Here is a 21,873-nt window from a genome sequence, read left to right on the forward strand (position 1 = left end):
AAAAATATTTTTTGAAAAGATGCCTAACACTAAAAATGAAATAATGTCGTTTTCCGCATTTTCACAGAGAAAGAAAATCAAATGGGAAAACACAATAACATAGATGGCAATTATAACAAATGTCTTCATTTTTCATTTCTTCACAGCCATTTGGTATCGTGAAGGTTGATGTGGTTAGGTTCATCACTCATCCCGTTCTCATTAATTAGCTCCAAGTTCAGAAGATCATCCTTTCAATCTCTCCTCTACAGAAGGGTGTTACTGAACCATTTCAGTGGGAGATCATGGTCATTCATTCACGAATCTACCCCAATTTACCACATCCAAGGAATTGCGAAAAGCCAAATTCCAGCATTAACTTTTGTCCTCATATTCCCCGCCATTTCATCAACCAATTAAGCATCCAAGATTATGGAGTGTCTATGCTCCTATTTCATCGTATTATATTATTTAATTTAATAATATAATTTGTAAAGTTTTTTATTTTATTTTTTACAGTATTTGATCATTGGAATTCTACAGATAAATAATTGTCTTGTTATGGGATATAGTTGATAATTGGAATAAGTATATTGTTTTTTAAAATAATAATTAGCATATATTAGTTTCATTAATTTTTGAACATATATTATTATTTTAAATTAAATGCACAAAATATTTTATGAATTTCATTATGAAAATTAATTAAACCAAACACATTTTCAATGTATTATTCATTTTCAAAAAATAGAAAATAAGATTTTAATAAAACAAACATGGTTTCAAAATCTTGAAAATGTAAAAATGAAAACTATTTTCAAAAAATAAAAATAAGAAATATTTTGTGAAACCAAGCCACCTCTTATTTTCTAAAAGCGAGGCTGTTGTAGTTTGAGTCAATTAAAGGATTTTTGCCTAATTTGCTTCTGCTACACTGCAGCGGTTGCAGATTGCCAAAAATAGAGTGACAACCCATTAACATATCCATCATCTAAGGGAAGCGTTTCAAGTCCTGATCACAGAAGATTCGTGTATATATAGCAGTTTACTAAATGCACATAGAAGTAGAAATAAGTTACGTACCTCGGACAAGAATGTATATATTACCTTTCTTATGTTTTTATATATTAGACTCTTTTAACTAATTTATATTTTAGAATAGTTGGTTGATTCAGATAATAGTACTCTTAAATTTTTAGCTTAATTATGTTTTTATTTTTAAAATTCAATGAAAACCAGCTCATTTTTAGTCCCACGAGATAAACGATGCTAACAAAAATGATGACTTGTCTAGTGAATTTTTTAAAATTATAGGGACTAAAATATATATTTTTTAATTTGAGGACAAAAATGATTTTATTTTAAATTTTAAAAACTAAGACCATAATTAATCCTACTAAAAATGTATATTATTTTTTCAAAATTATCTTTAAAATGGCTATAATTCATTATCTTACTCTTTCTACTTAATTACTTACGACTTAAATTAACGTGAATTAGTCATATTTTCTAATCTTTATAAAAAGAGAAAGAAAGAATTGTTTTTTTACAGTAGAAAGAATTTATCTTATTAATTTACAGTATTTATTTATTTTTATTTTTTTGGACAAAATTAGGTGTTCATATTGATATAAGTGATAAAAAAAATAATTCTTCTGAAATAACATTTTTTATTAAAAACTTGTTTTTTTATAATTTATTAAAAACTTGTTAATGAGAAGAAGAAGAAAAAATACGTTAGAAAGACTTTTCACTTTTTTAAATAAGGCTATTTGCTTTACTCGAATTAACATTAGAGTTTAATATAATTTCCGAATATCGAGTGTCTAAAACAAGAAAACAAATCCTTTAAAAAAACAGCAAGGAAACTAATATATAATGTGTCTAATTATATAAAAGAAATACAAATTTGAATTAAAAATAAAATGAATATAATATGATCAATCATTTGCAGTACTCATATTTTTAAATTTAAAACAAATAGAAATAAGGAAGAAGAAAAAATACGAATCTACGGAAAGTAGACCCGTTACGTTATATATACACACTCACTAACATGCATATTCATCTTCTTCGATATGATATGTGTTGTAATTAATTTATTAACGCCATGCCATGATGAAACTCAGTAGAATCGAGTCAAATATTTTTGAAGGACTTGGACTATGAGCTGTCTGTATACTCCTTCGGTGGGATGATAACTGTCCCAAAAAACATATTGCGAAGCATCGGGACAAGTGGCACCCAAAGGGTTGCATAACACTGCCACCTCCAATTTCCCTGTGCCACAGCATCCTCTATCCACAACTTTATACCCTGCAATATTAATAATTCACCAAGGAACTCAATTATATAACATTTCAAAACAATATATGTAACAAATTTATTTGAAAAATAAATAAACAAATGATTAGATAATTGTATATTATTAGCTAGCTAGCTAATTAATAATTGGGATGGAATTCATTTAATTTACCATAACGTTGGTAGTTCACAATGATATCCATTAGAGGGTTGTAAACATCAATGTAAACGATCCTACTATTGCGCAAGTTATGCTTAAGAGAATCCAGTTCCCTTGATAATTTGGAGTTAAACAACTTGGCTGCGTAATTGTATTCTTCTGCGCAATCTCTTTGTAAACCTCCAGCTAGAGTTCTCTGTGATGGAACGCATCCAATCGGTGGTGCACTCAGTACTCCGATTCTGCGTGCTCCAAGTCCATATAATTCCTTCACATTTTATAAATATAAAAAAAAAATCAATTATGCGGTGAGGTATTATCCACAAAGATGCATCGTGCGATACCATATGTTATTACATATATAGACTGAGACAAATTTATATATAGATAAATAGAGAGAAGTTTCATCGTATGTAATTATGTCAAACCTCAAGAGGTGTTAGTTATTTGTCATAATTTTTAGGATAGAGTAACTTGAAAATTTGGCTGAGTTAAATACTTGTTGGAAAAAATAAAAAAATTAAATAAAATTAAGTGTACGTACGTACCTTAACGAAATTAGAAGCAGAGTGGAGCATAAGGTCAGTATAAGCTGGAATATCATATTGTAATTGTCGAACGCGAGCGATAAAATAGGTGTTGGCAATGTCGTCACTTCCAGCTACCACAAGGAAAAAACTGTTGGCTAGGATGAAATTTGTTCTGTCCTCTCCAACAATGTGTTTAAGCTTCCCTATGTATTCTTTGAACATGTCTAGTTGTTCCGACATTGATATCACCGACTGATTATAATCAAACAATTATCAAGTTTTTTTTTTAAAGGATCAAGTTATCAAGTTAATTAGAAAAATGAACTACCATGATAATTAATTAAAAGGATGAGTGTGCATGTGTGCCTATCTTAGAAGTGAGAATTAGGGCTAAAATACCGCTATTTTTGGCGTTAAAGGATCGTATCCGGAAGCACCAGAAGCAAAGCAGACTCCCGTAACAAGGTCACTTGGTTTGAGATTTGGATCCAAATAAGCAGGTAAAAGCTCCTTAATACCCAGTTCTTCAGCTGAAAGTCAAAGAAGTAATTAATTGCAACGAGGAACAAAATTATTTTGGATGCTACTGAAAGAATGTTGACCAACACGAACTCTATTTTGATTATGGTTTCCATGACCACAGTGTATGGTAATGTTTTCTTATATAATTAATGATGTAAAATATGACCAGAAGAAATCAAATGAATTTTATAGTTTGATTTTCTTTTTTATTCACTAGCTAACTAATGTCCTTAGAATTTTTATTTTTTTTTACGTCTTTTAAGATGTCTACCCTGCCAAACTTTATTTTATAATGTGTTCCCTAACACTCGGGTATCATGCTATTAGCAATGCTCAAGTCTCAACGTTTCACAAGAGACATGCGAACTTCAATTTCTATTTAGCTAGGATCAATGTATACTTTGCGATCAAGCTAAGCCATCGTTTTCATTTAGGTTGGAACAGCTTTTGGTCTTAAAAATATTGTTTAAAAGGATAATTTTTATGCTTGACATAACTACTACCAGTCTACCTTACCTATACCATCCCATGAATATTTGTTTTCACGTATTACCATGACCAATTATCATCTCCTCACATAAGTAGTCCAACTTGTTTTCTTTCGGGACCTAAAAGTTAATGGGTTATAGATATTTTATCAACCTTTAGATATTCAAGTCTGCAATAGTATTTAAATTATTCAGTTCTAAATATGCTTTGCAAGTTGCAGCATCAAGTTCGTGATGTTCCAACTCAATCCTCGATAATAATAAAAATTATTAGAAAGATCTCTTATTTCATAAAATTTCAGACAACCAATTAAAAGTGTAGTTATTATAAATACTCAAAATACATCAATCCATAAAAAATAATTTGCATAATTGCATGAAGATTTTTTTTAACTGTCGAAATAAACTTTTTAAACGAAGTTTTCAAGGCTAGGGGACCATGGTGTTGCGACTAATTAAATTGGAAATGAAATAAATGAATAAAAAGCATGAGTTACTCTCAAAGTTTATTAAATCATGATTTTTTTAGAAAACCTTTTATTTAAATATAGTTTTCAAAAATTATAATAGATATGAAAGTTAGTTTATGCATAAAGGTAGAAATTTAATTGCACAACATTTGATAAATTATTACCTTAAGTTAATCATGTCCGCTAAAAAAAAAGTTAATCATGTAAATTATTTATAAATTTTAAAAATATTTTGTTACTTCATAATACAACGAAATAAAATAAATAAAGGAAAATGGTAATTTCATAAAAATTAATTAAATTATAAATAATATTTTTGACTTTACGAGATAAATAGTTCTTCTACAAAATAAGTAAGGAAGCATTAGTTGTTAAAATCATTTACCTAAATTTTACATAAAACACATTTAGTTTTTTTTATTATAATATGAAAAGTTAGAACTACCAAATTGCCACAAGTTAAAAATTCTCATAATATAAAATTAAAGAGATACTTTAAATTAATCCTTTCTCATTTAAATTAAATTAAAAAATATAAAAAAAATATACACTAAAATCCCATACATATACACTCCCAATTCAAGCATACACAACAACCTATTTTCATATTACCATGAAAAAAACTTCATATAAAGAATATAAGCTCAATATTTTTTATAGTGATCTTAAGAACATAATTTTTCTGTCTCAAGTAAGTAGAGTTCTCCTAATATAATACTCCATTTTGAGAGTTTGAAAAGGACGTAAACTTCTTGAAAAACACAAAAAATGCTTAGTCTTGTAATATGCTATGATGAGAATGCTGTGTAGATGGCCGGTTAACAAATGATTTTTGAAGGTGTTTTTGCTTTTCTGGATGATAAAATATATTTTCCCAACTAAGGGTTTTCATGTGAGGAAGCATTAACTTAGTTAAAAAGCATTTCAGAAAAGTAAATTCAACACAAAAGGGAAGGCACAGTACCTAGCAAATCTGATGGGATTTTCCCGTTGCAAAATCGACCGGTTGGAATCCCTCCCTCAAAATCTTTACCGTAAGGAGGGAAATCGCACTTGACAAGTGTTTTAACCATGTTGTTGTTGCCCGGGTCAACGATCGAATCTCCAAAAGCTATCACTGCGGGAAATGTTATATTTGGTGGTAGTTTCACCACAGCCTTCGTTCTGAACGATAGAACTAACAATAATATGAAACGGAGCATTAAGCTTGTCAAAGAAGAATTAAAGAACTTGATAAACAGAGCCATAGTGCTGCTGCTTTCTAAGAACTTCCACTAATAGCCTCTTCACAAGTTAACTCCCTTTAATGAATAAGAATAATATATTCAGTGCGTAGCGTCTATCTTTTATACACATATCACGTCCTTTTACTCATTTATTGCACAAGCAAGACTGATTGGATCCAGCGGTTGATCGATCATGCATTAACTTCTCAACTTTTTAATACAAAAAAGATCGAGTTAGTAGATGCGAATTGACACCAACCACAATAATTTGTTATTTCAAATTATTTAAGTATGTGATTGTAACTTTGATTTCGCACTTAATTACTTGTATATAAAAATTACTACTACTTAATTTCAGCGTTAAGCAAACCATTAATTGTACTATGAGATATTTTTTAATGGTAAAATTAGTTGGGCACGCCATGTTATAAGTTGGTGCTGACTGCTGAGTGCTGAATTGGGAAAATTTGATCCTTCCTTTCGGTTGGTTGAGGAAGGGACTGTCTTGTCTGGAACCTGGGACCAACAACGGTGTTGCAATAAGCAAATCATTAGAGTAGACATTGGATCCTTCCTTTACACCTACATTACTTAACTTAACACGGATCCTTGGATGTCTCTCTTCCTTTTTCTTTGGTAAGATGCAGAGTTCAGGTTTAATTTCTTATCGCATCGGTAAGGTTGAGTAGGTATTCTCTTATCCATGACCCAATATGCGAACAAGTCATGACATGCATGGTTAACGTACAGCCAATTCCATCCACATTTTTTATAAGTATAGGTAAAGGAGGAGAAAATATGTTGACTACTGCATTTAATTTGCTGCTTTCACTTTTCTCTCTCTCTCAGATTCAGCTGGTTAATTACTTCATGGAGTGGCAGGGTAAATCCATACAAACAAATGAAAATTATATTTCGGCACACGTATTTATTAATAAGTCTATCAAATTTAATATTTTTTTAATAATTGAAGTTTTTTATATCATCAACCTATATTGACAGTATAAATGACGATAAAAGCAACTTAATATAACTCAATGTTAACTTTAAATCAGAAAAACCTGGGGACACCAACAAGTATAAACTAGAATATTTTTTTTGGGTGATTGTAAACTAGAATAATTTTTAATCCTCCTACTACATTATTCTTTTCCTATTATTTTTATGATAAATTTTAAATATATTTTATACTTTTAAAATAATAAATATTTTTACTTTTCATTCAATATTTATCATAAAAAGATTTACAAAAAATCTAATTTGGCCTACGAGTTTATTTAAAAGTTTGCTTAAAAATGTCTTTGATCAATTAATTATTTTAAAATCTAGTAAAAAAAGAAACTTATAAAATTTCGTATAAGTAATGTACAAATCTAAAAATAATTAATAAACAAAATCATATTGAATTCAAGTTATTAAAACACAAAGTATATCAAAAGAAAATATAAAAAAATAGCATAGTATTAAAAAATGTATGGATTAGTCTGAAAAATATTTAAATTGTCTGAAAATATCTTCACAAAATATTTTTTTCCTTTAAAGCATTAATGTGGTTATATTATCCTTTTAGTCTTTTTTTCGTTTGAAAATTTATCACATACAAGTGAACTCTCTAAGCATTTTATGTCACTTCATCATGTTATTCATAATGTATAAAAATGAAATGGTATAAATAATTATCATTAATACGTCACTTGCTATAAAGCTAGCAAACAAAATATAATTCAAGATTTACATCCTTAAACCAATAAATTAAAGTGTAAACTTGTACCACAAAAATGATGTTTAACATTTTAACAGCATTAGAATTATAACAATAATTAAATTTGACATAGTTATGTATCTGTTAAAAAAAATTTAAAAGTTTTTTATTTAATGATAATAATAATTATTATTATTAATATTATTATTATTACTTAAAGAGACTTATTTATCAAACTTAATAAATCAAATTGAGTCAAATCTTAAATAGATTGAAGTAAAGGTCCTTAACAAATTCTTTAGCTCATTTTCATTCCTAATCACAAGTATCACACGATGTGGATGATAATAATGATTGAAAAATGCTTTGGGTGACATACCTGACGCCAGCAATTGTTTGGACCGATTCTTCGTGGCAAAGCCATCACGTGAGAGTCAAAGGTAAGGTACCATGCATGAAAAGGGGTTCAAGTTCAACCAACCAACAAGAAAGGTAATGCCACTTTTTTGGTATTTAGTATTTACAAAGAGGGGCAATTTGGTCTTTAAGTTGAATAACTACCACGATGTCAAAAAAAAAATTTCCAAACATTTAATAATTAATACGATTATATAGTCAAAATTTCAACTTAAAATTATTGATTAAATTAAAATAATCTTATATCATTTGATTCACACACTTAATAATATTATGATAAAACTTTTATTTTTTCTATATGTTAACAATTTAAAATTATCAAATATTTTGCTTAATTTATAATAATGCAATGGCATTGATTTAAATTTTTTTTTATAAATAAATAAAAAAATCAATGATACATTTCTCTGTCAAGAATTAATTTATTGATGTAGTAAAATTTATTTAAGAGGCCAAGAACTCCAAACAATTAAAAAAATGATACACAAAAATTTATAAAAAATACTAACAACACGTTTATAAGAAATATATGAGAGACATGCCATAAATATTAAAGTAAACAATTCATTCTAATGCTCTCTAATTAATTAACACGAGAAACTTCAAGTCTCACTGATGTACCAGCTTTTGGTATTTCTGATGTCTTCTTGATATATATAATGTTTTATTGTTGATAAAAAACATCTTTGTAACACGTTAATTTCATCACACACTTTTTTAACATATTTTTATTGATTAAAATTTATTAAAAATAATAAATTTTAGTGGATTTATTAAAAATAATAAATTTTAGTGGATTTAACTTTTCATTGAGTGAGTCTTTTTTATTTTATAATTTTTAATAAATTTTAGTCAATAGTATAATGTGTGCTAAAAGAGTGTGTTATCAACACTATTCTTTAAATATTATAATTTCATTCAATTTTGAAAATAAAATCTAAAAATTAATTAAATATTTAAGTTATTTTATCAATAATTTAATCATTTTCATCATTTATTTTTGACATTATTATATTGGTTTGAGTAAAACTATACTCAAGTAGTCAACAAGTCATGTTGACTGAAAAATGGTATTTGGTTCAAATCTTATATATGAATCAAAATAAAATGTCTAAACAATCTTTTATTATAGATGATCAATTAAAGATTGATTATTAGTAGAGTCAATAAATAAAAGTTATAAGATTGACTTATTATGATAAAGGGAGAAGAGGAGAGATCATGAATTAAAACATTCTCACTAATAAAAAATTAGTAATTAACAACTAATATTTATCGATAATAAAACAAATAAAATCAAAAAATACCTTACACCAACATGATAATTTTTTTATCATTTGTTAGCCTAATAATTTCAATTATATTTAAACGCCTTAAAAACTAATTAAAAACATTAGTATGTATTTATTTCTTTTCTATCTTATTCTTACCACAACTTTTTTTTATAATGTGGTCTATAACATTTATCCCTTTTTTATTATCTTCTACTACTTTTTTTAAGTTCTTCTACTACTTTCATATTCCTTTGACAACTCCTACTAAATTTTTGGTTAGGTAAAATCATGAAAGAAAGAACACTAAATTGTTAAAAAAAATATCTTTTGTCTAATTCTCAAATTTAGTCCAATTGAAAACTTAGATATACCATATCAAGACACCATAAAAAAATAATTTAATCAATTAAATATAAAAAAGTATGTAAAATTGAATATAAAATCAAAATTATGAATTTTTTTAAAATAGAGTAAAATAATAAGAAAAAAGTAGGATGACCAGAATTAAGAAATTAAAAGAAACTAAAATTATAATTTAGATAAGAAAAAATCAAAGGAAGGATAGAAAAGAAATAACTTGGTCTCTGGTCTTATTTAATTTCACCTTAAAATAGAAGGTGAGTCTCACTTCAAAAATGTATTTAAAAAAAAAATTGAAAAGATAGAGAGGCAAAAAGTCAAGAATCCTTCTTGATCTAAAAAGACATCGTAATCTTATATTAAGGTTTCCTTTCTTTTCACATTTGTTTTCTCTGTAACAAACATATGATTAATAATTTGGTGGGTAGTGGCACAATCCGGACTAAAAACTAAAAAGACATCCCGTGGCAATAACCAATAATTGGAATGTATGGTACGTGGCGCTGGGAGCAGTTGCCTCCCTCCCTACCATACAAATTTAGGTATCCTGATCTGACGTCTTGCACGCAACAAGAATATCATTAATGATTGTGTGAGACTATGTCAGCAACAATATGCTTTTCTAGCATATACAGTATATGCATAAGATAGCCGTAATGAACAATAAATATAAAAAATTATTTTTTTTACTCTTAATGTTTAAAATTAAGATTTTATGTCAAAAAAATTAAATTAAGAATTAAATAAAACATAAGATGGTGTTTTTTTAGTTTCATTAAATTAGACTAATAATTAAATTTCCAATCATATACGCACCAAATAAAATAATAATTATAATCGGGATTTTTGGATATTTCCATCCAAAAGTTGAACTCCGAAGTTAATTCATACACCAAATGACCCCTAAATATTATTTTTTTAAAAAGATCCTAGAATTATTATTTTTTTAAAGTTAGGTAGGTGCATCTTGTTCTCGTGAAGAAATGTGCAAGAGTGATTCGTAGTTTCGTACATCATGCAAGCGGGTGGGCTACCTCGATCTTTTGATATATATGTCGGTTCATAATGAGTTGAAGTTCATCAATTTTAGATTTAAAAGTTCAAAATCGAAAACAAAATGTGCAGGCTGAATGGCATGCTTTCAGAGTTTTAGAAATAAAAAAATAAAATGTACTCGCGAATATTCGCGGGTAAAACTTGTTATGAGTTGAAAATTGATATTTAAATAGATATATACTTTGATTAATGAGACAAGAAAAAGTAGTCAATTATATCATATATGAGTATTCACAAAATGAGTTAGGATGGATTTACCCATATTCATATTTAACCAAAAACTTTTATAGTGTCAATTATGTGAATCCAAATCCAACCGATTAATCATAGGATATATAGGCCACGTGAATCCGACTGTTAATATAATATATTAATTATAACATTGTATATAGTTAAATTGAAGAACTAAAAATATATACAAATAGGAAAAAAATTATATACTAACAATATAAAATCTAAAATAAATTTAAATTATTATCTATTTAATAATTATCATATATAATAAGTTTATTGGTTTTAATAAAATTACCTTAAAAGTTATACTAAAAAATTTGTTATTAACCTAAAATTATTTTACATTATCATTGTATTACCATTAAACTTTAAATATAATATTGTTAGGTAAAATATTATTTATTAAGACAAACGGTTAGACTATTAATGTATTTTTGTTTAAAGAAATATATATTTTAAAATAATGTTATATTAGAGTAAGTTACTTTGATTGTTCTCAAAATAGATTGAATCTAATTTCTTATATTTAAACACATCAAAAGTTCTTTGGGTTAGGTCAGATTGATGGGATGAGACATGTTATGAACACCTCCATAAGATATTTGTATTTGAGGGTAACTACACTTTGAAATTATTTAATATAAGTAAAATAATTTATTTTTTTTAGCATAAATTCATATATTTTAAAATTAATTGTTTTTAGTTTTATTTTGTTTTTACTTTTCTTTTAAAATTATATTTTAAGAAATATCCACATATATATTGTGGATACCCACTTGACGAGTACCCATGTAAATACATATAGGAGTGAGGAGACAATTACTCGCCCATTGCTATCCCTACATGATTCCCTTCTCTACTATAGAGATATAATTGGTTCAGTCAATTAGGCATAGGAATGTTAAGTTATAAGATATTATAGTGTCCATCCTCTTATTTGTAAATATCCATATCTGATATTATTTATGGAGGTAACACCTTCAATCTTTATCTTTGTATTTGTTGCATACCTATATATGAAAATTAATATATTTTCGTTATTCATACTTTATTTGATTGTAAAATCAATACAATTTATTAAGTATAAAAATTTATACGATTGAATTGAAAATTTACACTCATCCAACGATAATTAATAACACTAATCTAGAAACATAGTCATTTAATATGATCATTCCAAAATGTAATGTGTGTGTGGATATGGACATTATATTAAGTGATTATATAACCACGAAATAATTAACTTTTAATTTTGATAATCCATATATGGATGTATGATCCAAATTTAAAGTTCTGACTTCTTAGAATGAAAGCTATTCTCATTTGATATCTTCATATCTATATTTGTAAGCTCATATGTATGCATATATATGCACGTGGGGCAAAGTATGTACTACAATATCTATACTTGCACCTAATAACATTAAACATAGTGGATAAATTCTTAATGCCGGACTTCATCTTATTAATCAAGTGTTTACTTTATCCATTATAATTTTTTTTAGAATATCCGTAAGATTAGGGTAGAAACGTTCAAACACCGGTACCAGAGCATCAAAGTCTAAAACAAAGGTAATGTGTTGTTGGAAACTGAAATAAGTCCTGTTTGAATGGATTAAGAGTAATAAATAAACAAAATATATTGACAACAAATGTAAAATTTTTAAAATTCCTTAGACATTTTGAATAAGTAAATATTTCAAGCTCAAATCACATTTCCGAAGAAGAAAGATGATGAGTGTAACTCTCGCATAAAACTAGAATCAAACTTGTATAAATTCTCAAAAATAAATATATAGTTGTTTTCATGGAAAGACCCATTTCATTATTCAAGGTACCATAAGAAATAAATTGTCGTGTTTTTTTCTTTTCGCAAAACAGGATAGGATTTTATGTCTCTCTAAAATTTACATTGAAATATAACATTAAAGAATTTGTAATTTTGATTAAATATTCTAATTTTATTAATGAATAGTGTAATATTCTTAGATGTTGACTTCTTAATAACTCTCATACTATGGCATTTTGATAACTATAAAATTTGGATTTAATTGATAGTTAAATTTGATTAAAAATTATTAGAATTATTTTATTTTATTGTTGTTTTGAAAAGAATAATGAATATTTTAATATCATTTTAATTCTTGACCAGGATTCAAAAGAAGGAAAACTACAAATACTTTAAAAAAAATTGATGTAAAAACGAGAAAAAAAAGTATTAAAGAAGAACTTGAAAACTAAAACATCTCGCTTAGCATGCAAGACAGGTCTAGCGCGACACCTCGCTCAGTGGCCAGTCCAAGCTTAGCGTGAAGAAGACCTATGAAGAACCCCAAAGACACACTTAGCGCAAATCCCGCACTAAGCGTATGATTGCTGCCATACTCGCACATCGTCGTGCTAAGCGCGTGATCACCGTCATACCCGCTAAGCCTAGAAAGGCGTGCTTAGCTACCTTAAACCTATAAAAGAAGTAGAAAACAAAAGAGAAAGACACACCTAGACTCAGAGTTTTTTATTGAATACACCAAAAGCATGAGTATCTTTAAAAGGGGAAACCCTTTTTCTAGAACCATTCTCCCCCTCTCCTTTTCTATTCATCCCTCTTTTTCTTTCATCCCCATCAATCCCTAAAGTGTAAAGTCTCTATTGATAATGAGAGGTTAAATCTCTAGTGTTGAAAATCTAGCGGTCAAACTCTTATAATGCAACTCTTTCTTATTATCTATTTGATGCAATTCCAATTTTTATTATTCTTTTTTATGCTTTATTGTTATTGATTAAGTTAACACATTCCACAATAAACTTGTAAAAGTTTTGTTCTCACTTACAAGTTTTACGAGAAACTTTTTAAAAGATTATTCATTTTATAATTATTTTAAGTGAAACATATTTATATTTTAAATGATGTGCTACCAAAAAATATATATATCTTGTTATTATAAGTAATACCAATTAGTTTTTGTTCAATTATATAATTTCATATTTATAACTTTAAATCTCTATTTCTAGGTGATTCGTCAAAAATGTTACGAGTAACCTTAGGCATATACGGTGGGAAAGGGAAGTGTGATCTTGTTATTCACAATCACATGTATTTTCCGGCCACATTTATTTGAATCAAATTAAATATAGCGAGGTGCCGACTAATTAGTTGTTAGATATTGGATAACAGATTATAAAAGTGGTGAATAGTGCTGGCTGTTGAGGTGCCACTCGTCGTACCTGCATCTCTCAGGTAGTTGCCACTTACCAATTGCCAAATTGGACTTCTGAATTTCTGATTATTTTCATTTGTAAACGATACGATATTTTTAAATATAATCTAAATATAAATTTTTTAATACGACTTTAACTTAATTAAATGAGAATTTAAAAAATATCAAATTTGACGAAATATATGAATTTAAAACTTTCTATCTTAAATGGTTTGAAATTTGATTTAATAAATAACATTGACAATATTGAGAATTAAAAAATTGTGTTTTATATTCATAAATAAAATTTATTTTATTTTAAAATTGGACTGATTTATTTTTTATATATTTTTCCTCCTCTCATTACTGAATAGTTAACATACATTCTATAGTATAAATTTAAGCAATCGATTTTGAATAAAAAATATTTTTAAAAAGATTTTATTCTTTATTAAATTCTGTTAATTTCCTTATATTAAGTATTTCACATACACACTTCATAAAAATACAGGTATTATACATTAACAACATCCACATACACACTTCATAAAAATTTATGGGTATGACTTATTACAGTGCCTTATCTCCATACTTATATACGTAATATACTTGCTATAGATAAATTATATTTTAAATGTTATATATGTGTTGGGAAAAATTTAGGTACTATACGTACGTACCTTACCAAAACACCCACACCATAAAAATTTATGAGTATGACGAGGGTAGATAGTATTACAGCACTTGATCCTATCCAGATATACTTGCATAATATATTTGTTTTATTTTATAACTAGAATTTAAAAATTTTAAAATATATTTTTTAATTTTAATTAACTAAAAGGAAAGTAAGGAGCATCTAAATATAATATAGGTCATTAGCAAAAAAAGAAGAGAGAGAGTATATATAGGCACCTAATAAATCAAATATAAGTACGTATTAAAGTTACTATTCATATAAATATGAATTTGGGTACACTTCTATTTAAATCAAAATCAATGTCATTCAGTTTGCAGTTGAGTTGGTGTATTGATTTATCGGCAAATAATAAAGATGAATGTTTTTTTTTGGTGGACATAAAGATGAATGTTTATAACCACAAAACGTTATCTTGATTCATATTTTGACAAAGAAAAAAATTGGTTATGTATTAAGTAAAACAATTTTTCATTATTATTTAATTATAACCTATTATATATGATAAATTTATTAATTTTTAATTCTTAAAAGAAAAAATTATTAAATTTTATTATAATTAGTTTAAAGGTCATACATATAAAGATTTATAATTAAATAATAATATAATATTTTTTTTCAATATATGATGATTCAACTCTTTGACAAATCACACCCTTATTATTCATCACTTAACCAATCACACTCTAAAATATGATATGAGTATCTAAATTAATCTCAACACCACCCTGCCAAGTGCCAACTTGCTTTCTCAAGGTTAGACCATTGTATACTGAAGATTTCTATGTTGAAATGATGAGCACGTAAAGCCTATCCATTTAAAGTTCCCACTTCACAAATCCATTCATGATTCCAACCGTACCTGTGGCGCACGCGGCTTTGCCAACCTTCAAGTGACAAATTGACGGCCTAGACCTTCAACAATTTTTCCTTAATTTTGATAGTTTCAAGTCACATTTTCCTTGTGGTGTATGTCACTTAGCCAAACATTAAAAAGTTCCTTTTGTTAATAACAATTATAAACTCGTTTAATGTGTTTGATCTATTACCTGCCAATATTTGGGCCTAAATGAGCTTTTCTCTTACCTTTTCTATTGGAATCCTCCCGTGAAGCAAATTAATCACATGGTAACCTATTTTACTGGCTGTATAAATGTAAAACTTATTCTATTTTAATAGTATATTTAAATTAAAATCAATAATTAATTATTCGGTCTTACAAGGAGAGTGTCAAACTCTACATTATTTAGAAGTTGACTATAAAACTAAAATTTAATAAGAAATTCAGATGAACTGGGACAAATATTTTCGAAGAATAGGAGCTACGAGCCTTCTGTAAACATTTTCTGAAGGATGAAAACTATCCCAAAAAACGTAGTCTCCCACATCCGGACACGTGGGATGCAAAGGGTTGCATAACACTGCGGCTTCTATTTTGCCCGTACCACAGCATCCTCTGTCTCCCACTTTAAATCCTGCAATTATAAAGGCATGACGTCCGACAAAGCTTTTTCTATTAATTGCTTTTTAGAATTTTTGCCTGTGAGCACTGTCAGGGGCAGTAAATTCAGTCATAAACAATTGGGTGCTACTTATTAAGAATGACCTAATAGTAAGAGCCTTAAATATTTGTATGCCATTTCAATTTTAAATTTTATTGTCACCATTGATCTATTATCTATGGAATCATTGTCTACTGTGAAATTAATAAGACATTTGGGTTCTAATTCTACACAAATCATTTTCTACTTCTATGGCTGATACCTTAGAACTATTCTAGCCAGTAACTTGATGATCATTGATTATTTCTTAAGAAATACTAATAATGAATGAATAGTAAGTGTGTAATAAAAGTGAAAAGTGTTAGATTACCATAATTTTGGTAATGTACAATGATATCAAGTAGGGGGTTGTAAACATCCAGATAAACCATCCTGGCATTAGGCAAGTTCCGGTTAAGGGAAGCCAACTCCTTTGCGAGTTTGCTGTTGAATAACTTGGCCGCGTCGTTGTACTTTTCTGCACATTTTCTAACTATTCCTCCAACCAGTGTTCTCTGAAATGGCACACACCCAATTGGTGGAGCACTGAATACCCCTATCCTCCGACCACCTAGTTGATATATTTCCTTTCAATTATATTCACAATAATTATTAATTAATGTATGTACATGGTAAGCTAATTAATCAATCAAAATAACATATTCATAAGTGATATATGTGCATAACTTGAATAACATATGCTAACTAATTATTATTTATGCATACCTTTAAGAAATTAGAAGCTGACTTGACCATTAAGTCAGTGTAAGCAGGAATATCATATTCTACTTCTCTAGCATGACTCAAAAAGTATGTGTTGGAAATGTCGTTGCTGCCTTCCACAACAAGAACAATACCATTGGCTAGGATGAAGTTTGTTTTGTCCTCTCCAACGAGTCCTTTTAGTTTTCTTATGTATTCTTTGAACATGTCTATTTGACCGGTCAACGATATAGCTGACTGGTATTCAAATATTAACCAAGTTAATTAGAATAATTAAGAGAAAAAAATGAACTATTTTTTGTGTTATTAAACAAAATTAATTAGGAGCTGATAGAGAACAATGAAACTGAATGTTACCCTACCGCTAGTTTAGATGTGAGAGGATCGTACCCTGAACCACCGGATGCAAAGCAGACACCAGTGACGAGATCGCTGGGTTGAAGATTTGGATCCAAATATGCTGGCAGAAGTTCCTTAATGCCCAATTCTTCAGCTGATCATATAATAAGAAATTGTGTTACAATATGTTCCTGATTATTAAGAAGGGAAAGAGATACAAGTAATTATTAATTAAGAACATGTTTGAGATGGATTAATTTATCCTATTTCAGTTGTTTTTAGGAGAAAAAGTTGTTTATAAAAAAGGTAAAATTTTTGGAAAAATTAGCTTAAATTTTGATTTTTTTTCTCTAAAAATATAAGTTATTTGTATAAAATACAACATTTGCAATTTACGATTGTTATTTAACATTTTTTTCTCTTTTATTTGTTTTCATATTATAATCCTAAACTCGGTCTAAGATTTTAGATTTTAATCTTGTAGATAAAAAAATATAATTATAATTAAGAAAAAAATTCTTTTATTATGTAATTCTTTCTTCTTCTTCCTAACGAAAATAATTATGTTTACATTAGTTTTCAATAAATTTATTCAAATAAAACTTATTATGATTATAATTGATGAAACATATAATTACATTTTAAAATAATCTGATTTTTGTAACCGTTGCAATCTAAACACACTTAATTAATTAGGTGTTTGTGATTTTAATTCTTTTAAAAAAAATAAAGGACGTGTCTGATTTAAAAAAAAATAAAGAAAAATTTTTAAATTAAAATAAAATATAAAAAATGTGAATCTCATGAAATAAAATTTAATTTTTTTATTCCTTCGAAACCAAGGCACCCTAATTACTTACGATTTTGAGATATTTATATATAATTACCATAAAAATATTAAATATCAGTACTGTACTAGTAAAGCCAGACCGCAGGGCGTCGGACGTTCAGACATTCTGTAGTTTTTGCAGGGAACACAATTCTGAATCTGATTGGCTGATTTCTCAGTTACTTGTCTCGCTAAAAGGCATGTATCCTTTTGATTTTCTAATTTTTCTTTTTTATATGTATAACTTGCATTGGAATTCGTACAATACATGGTTGTTTTGGTAAAAGAAAGAGTGAAGAGAAAAAATAATAAAAAAAATATATATTTAAATATTGTTAAAACAAAAATAAAATACATTAGAAAAACAAAAATAAAATGCAAACGGTTCCACCGTTAGACATATGGGAATGGCTGGACAATTTTCTTTTATATACATATATATATATAGACTATAAGGTATACAATAATATTTGTATTTGATAGTTAACTAATCTTATTTCGCCATATTCACTTATTTACTCATTATAAGGTAAATTAGTACTATAGCATGTTTGAGTTAGAATCAAATTCTTAAACTTTAATTAAAGATATACGTGTCAAATCATTTATATCTATAATTTTATTTTACCGGAAAAAGATTATTTGAGAAAATAAAGATTGTTTAACAGGAAGGAACAACCTCTCATGGAAAAAAAAATCTTGAGATGATCCTAAAAAACATATTAAATTATCCAATAAGCATAACATAATTGACAATATACATTAATTTTGTAAAAAAAATTATGAATTTTAAATATAATTAAATGTTGATCAAGAATTAATCATACAGTTAATAAAAAGAGTCAAACTTATGAGATATTTTGAAATACATTGGAAAATCTAAGATTCTATTTAAGTTAATATCAAATCAAATGAAAAAAACATATTATATTAATAACGGAAGGGATAGTTTCTGCTGGGAAAAAAAATTTTAAAATGATTCCATAAAACATATTATATTAATAAAATTCAGCAAAGGATTCAAATTTTATACAGTTGTAGAGTCATTGTAAAGGATTTATTTTCCTATTTAACATCAATTCAAAATTTGAAAACCTTAGTTGATTCAAAAGTTTTTTTTTTCACTCCCAAAAAAAGGATTATGCGCTAAAAGTATAAAAAGTTTTACACTTTAAACAATAATTTATGGTTAAATAACAATATAAAATTATTTTATATAATTAATACATAAACATTAAATTCATAATATATCGGTGAAAATACATTTTTAGTCATTCTATAATTTATAATTTATAATTTACAATTTTATCCACCAATTTTTAATCAATAATTTTAATATCTCATTTTTATAAAATTCATAATTTTGTTCTAACTATTAAATATTTGTCTATTGACCGCCAAAATTATACTAACATTAATTAACCATAATCTAAATTATGTAGATGACATGTTAATTAATATTTAACAATATTTAAGTTAAATTACATTTTTAATCCTTCTATATTGCATTAAATAGATGGTACGTGTGACAACTAATACTTAATAAGACAAGAGTTGGAGTAATAAAAATGTCATTTTGTTCAAATCTCTCTATTAATATAATATATTAATTATTAATATTTATCGATAAAAAATATTAAATTATTTTTAAATAATATAAAAAAAAAAAAACCAAAACTGCAATTTTACTTAAATATTATTAAATATTAATTGCCATGTCATCTGCTTAACGTCAAGTCATAATAATGTTACAATTTAATGATCAATGGACAAGCATTTAAGTGCTTTAATTTAACATTAACATTAAATATTGGAATATCATGGCATTATGTTTGATTTGAATATTAACTTTTCTTAAAGTACGAATTTTAAAGTTCAGTTTTGTAAATATCGTGGAGTTAGTGATATTTTAAATATTTAATTATTTTGCTTTTAGATATCAAAATATTCGAATATTTTCACATTTTTATATTAAAATGAACTGAGAAATTAAACTGTATAATTTTAAACTCTTAAGGGCAAGATTAATATGATAAATTAACAAGTCAAAGATTAACTCAGAAACAGTAGTATTTTTCAAAGAACTATATATAAATGGTTGTGCAAAAAATATTTCTCAAGCATATGCTACTATATATCACGTAAGAGCATAGGGATAAAAAAAATATAGTGTATACCTACAAGGTCTGATGGAACCTTTCCATTACCAAATCGACCAGTTGGGATGCCTCCTTCGAAATCTCTCCCATATGGTGGGAAGTTGCACTTAGCAAGAGTTTGCATGTTGTTGTTGTTGTTCCCCGTATCCATTATTGAATCTCCGAACACCAACACTGCTGGAACCGTAACATTTGGTGGAAGTTCCACCAAACCCTTCGCTTTGCAAGAAACCATTAACAGTAACATGAAACAACGTAGAACAAGAATACCAAGGGGTAGAGGAGAAGCCATTAAAGAATCCATGGCAGTGATAATTTTAGCTACTTCTAAGTTTAGCTTCATCTTAAATAACTTAGATCTGCGAGTGCGAGAAATACACCTATATGTCACGCAATTGAGTTAATTGGCTCATTCATTGCACGCAAGAAATGACTTCAGCTAACTTCTGACTGCACGTACAATCCATTTATGATCTTTTTTATTATCGACTTATAGTATATCCTAGCAAGTTGTTATTATATCGTCGAATGTCTAAATTAAATGAAATTTGATAAACATGATCTGTAAGACAGTATCAAAAGATACAACCAATCAATTATTAGATTTTGTAATTTATAAAAAAAATATTAAATATAAAACTCAGTTGTATCAATAACTTCAAAATAATGAGAGACTATAGTGAAAAAGAATCACGAGAAAAATACTAATTTTAAAATTTATATATATGTATATATTTATAGGTGTTCCGTGTTCAAAACAGACTCCTGAATGTAACATGATATCCTGAATGCATGCATCCTTCCATAGTTTGATTTTTGAATAATTTATTTTTTTAATTTGTTCATAACCTTTAGGTAACAACATTGTATCCACGATTTTGTGCTTTGACCTCATTTTCCCTCTCACCTACTAATTGAAAATATATTAATTTCTTCATCTGTCCAACTGTTTGTGATCTAGTGAGTGAGTGGGCCAAGTGACCGGAACAGAGACGTGCACGTTCGTTGACAATTCTGTTGTTTAGCATCTAAAGTGTTCTGCTAACAATTGCGTTAAATGTTTTGGTTAAAAAATTAAAAGAATTTTTATTAAATTATATAAAACATATTTGAATATAAAAAAAAATAATTTTATGTTTCTCATTCAAAAAATTAGTTATATTTTTTTAATCATCAATTAGAATATTTGATTTCAAGGTAATATCTTAAGATATATATTTTCGTATATTTTGATTCTATGAGATTAATCTTTATTTAATCACACTTTAAATTTATTACCCCTTCTCAGGAGTATATTTTGAAGGAATAAAACATAAATTCTCTCTACAAACTTAACATATATTTTCAATGAGTTACATACATTATATTTATTTTACTGTTTTAACTAGTACCCTTATAACACGGAATAGCATTTGCAAAATCTAGAGGTAACCATCATGCCAATTGAGTATGTAGGGGCTAAAGAAAACAGATGGTTCATTTATTTTTTGAGTATGTAATATAATTGCGTAACTTGATATAATCTTGCACAATAGTTCTAAAAATTGCATATTACCTGGCTGACACTCTTAGAATTTTTGGATCCCGATGAATTGCCTACAATAACTTAGAAATAAATGTATAGAATATTAACCATGAAACACTATAACAACCATAAAATTTAGAA

The 21,873-nt window shown here is 27.2% G+C and overlaps 1 protein-coding gene across 1 annotated transcript; it reads right to left on the reverse strand.

The window, feature by feature from the left end:
- Window positions 1-1,871: 1,871 nt before the first annotated feature.
- LOC114414576 lies at window positions 1,872-20,555 on the reverse strand. The gene is made up of 12 exons (XM_028378879.1): window positions 20,226-20,555; window positions 17,243-17,373; window positions 16,884-17,117; window positions 16,489-16,744; window positions 15,911-16,091; window positions 14,897-14,900; window positions 12,894-12,959; window positions 5,418-5,610; window positions 3,373-3,503; window positions 2,992-3,225; window positions 2,456-2,711; window positions 1,872-2,295 (listed from the first exon to the last, which is right to left on the reverse strand). The coding sequence occupies exons 1-12, from the start codon at window positions 20,548-20,550 to the stop codon at window positions 2,105-2,107; spliced, it is 2,202 nt and encodes a 733-aa protein (XP_028234680.1). The 5' UTR covers window positions 20,551-20,555; the 3' UTR covers window positions 1,872-2,104.
- Between the last annotated feature and the right edge of the window lie 1,318 nt (window positions 20,556-21,873).

The sequence above is a fragment of the Glycine soja genome, chromosome 6 (genome assembly GCF_004193775.1).
Source record: "Glycine soja cultivar W05 chromosome 6, ASM419377v2, whole genome shotgun sequence".
NCBI lineage: Eukaryota > Viridiplantae > Streptophyta > Magnoliopsida > Fabales > Fabaceae > Glycine > Glycine soja.

Bases quoted from the DNA above. Each gene is read 5' to 3' on its own strand.
- LOC114414576 (XM_028378879.1), bottom strand. From the start codon at position 20,550: ATGAAGCTAAACTTAGAAGTAGCTAAAATTATCACTGCCATGGATTCT. The intron at 16,745-16,883 runs GTATGCATAAAT...TATAATTGAAAG, and splicing joins CAGCTTCTAATTTCTTAAAG to GAAATATATCAACTAGGTGG. The intron at 2,712-2,991 runs GTACGTACGTAC...TAAAATGTGAAG, and splicing joins CTGCTTCTAATTTCGTTAAG to GAATTATATGGACTTGGAGC.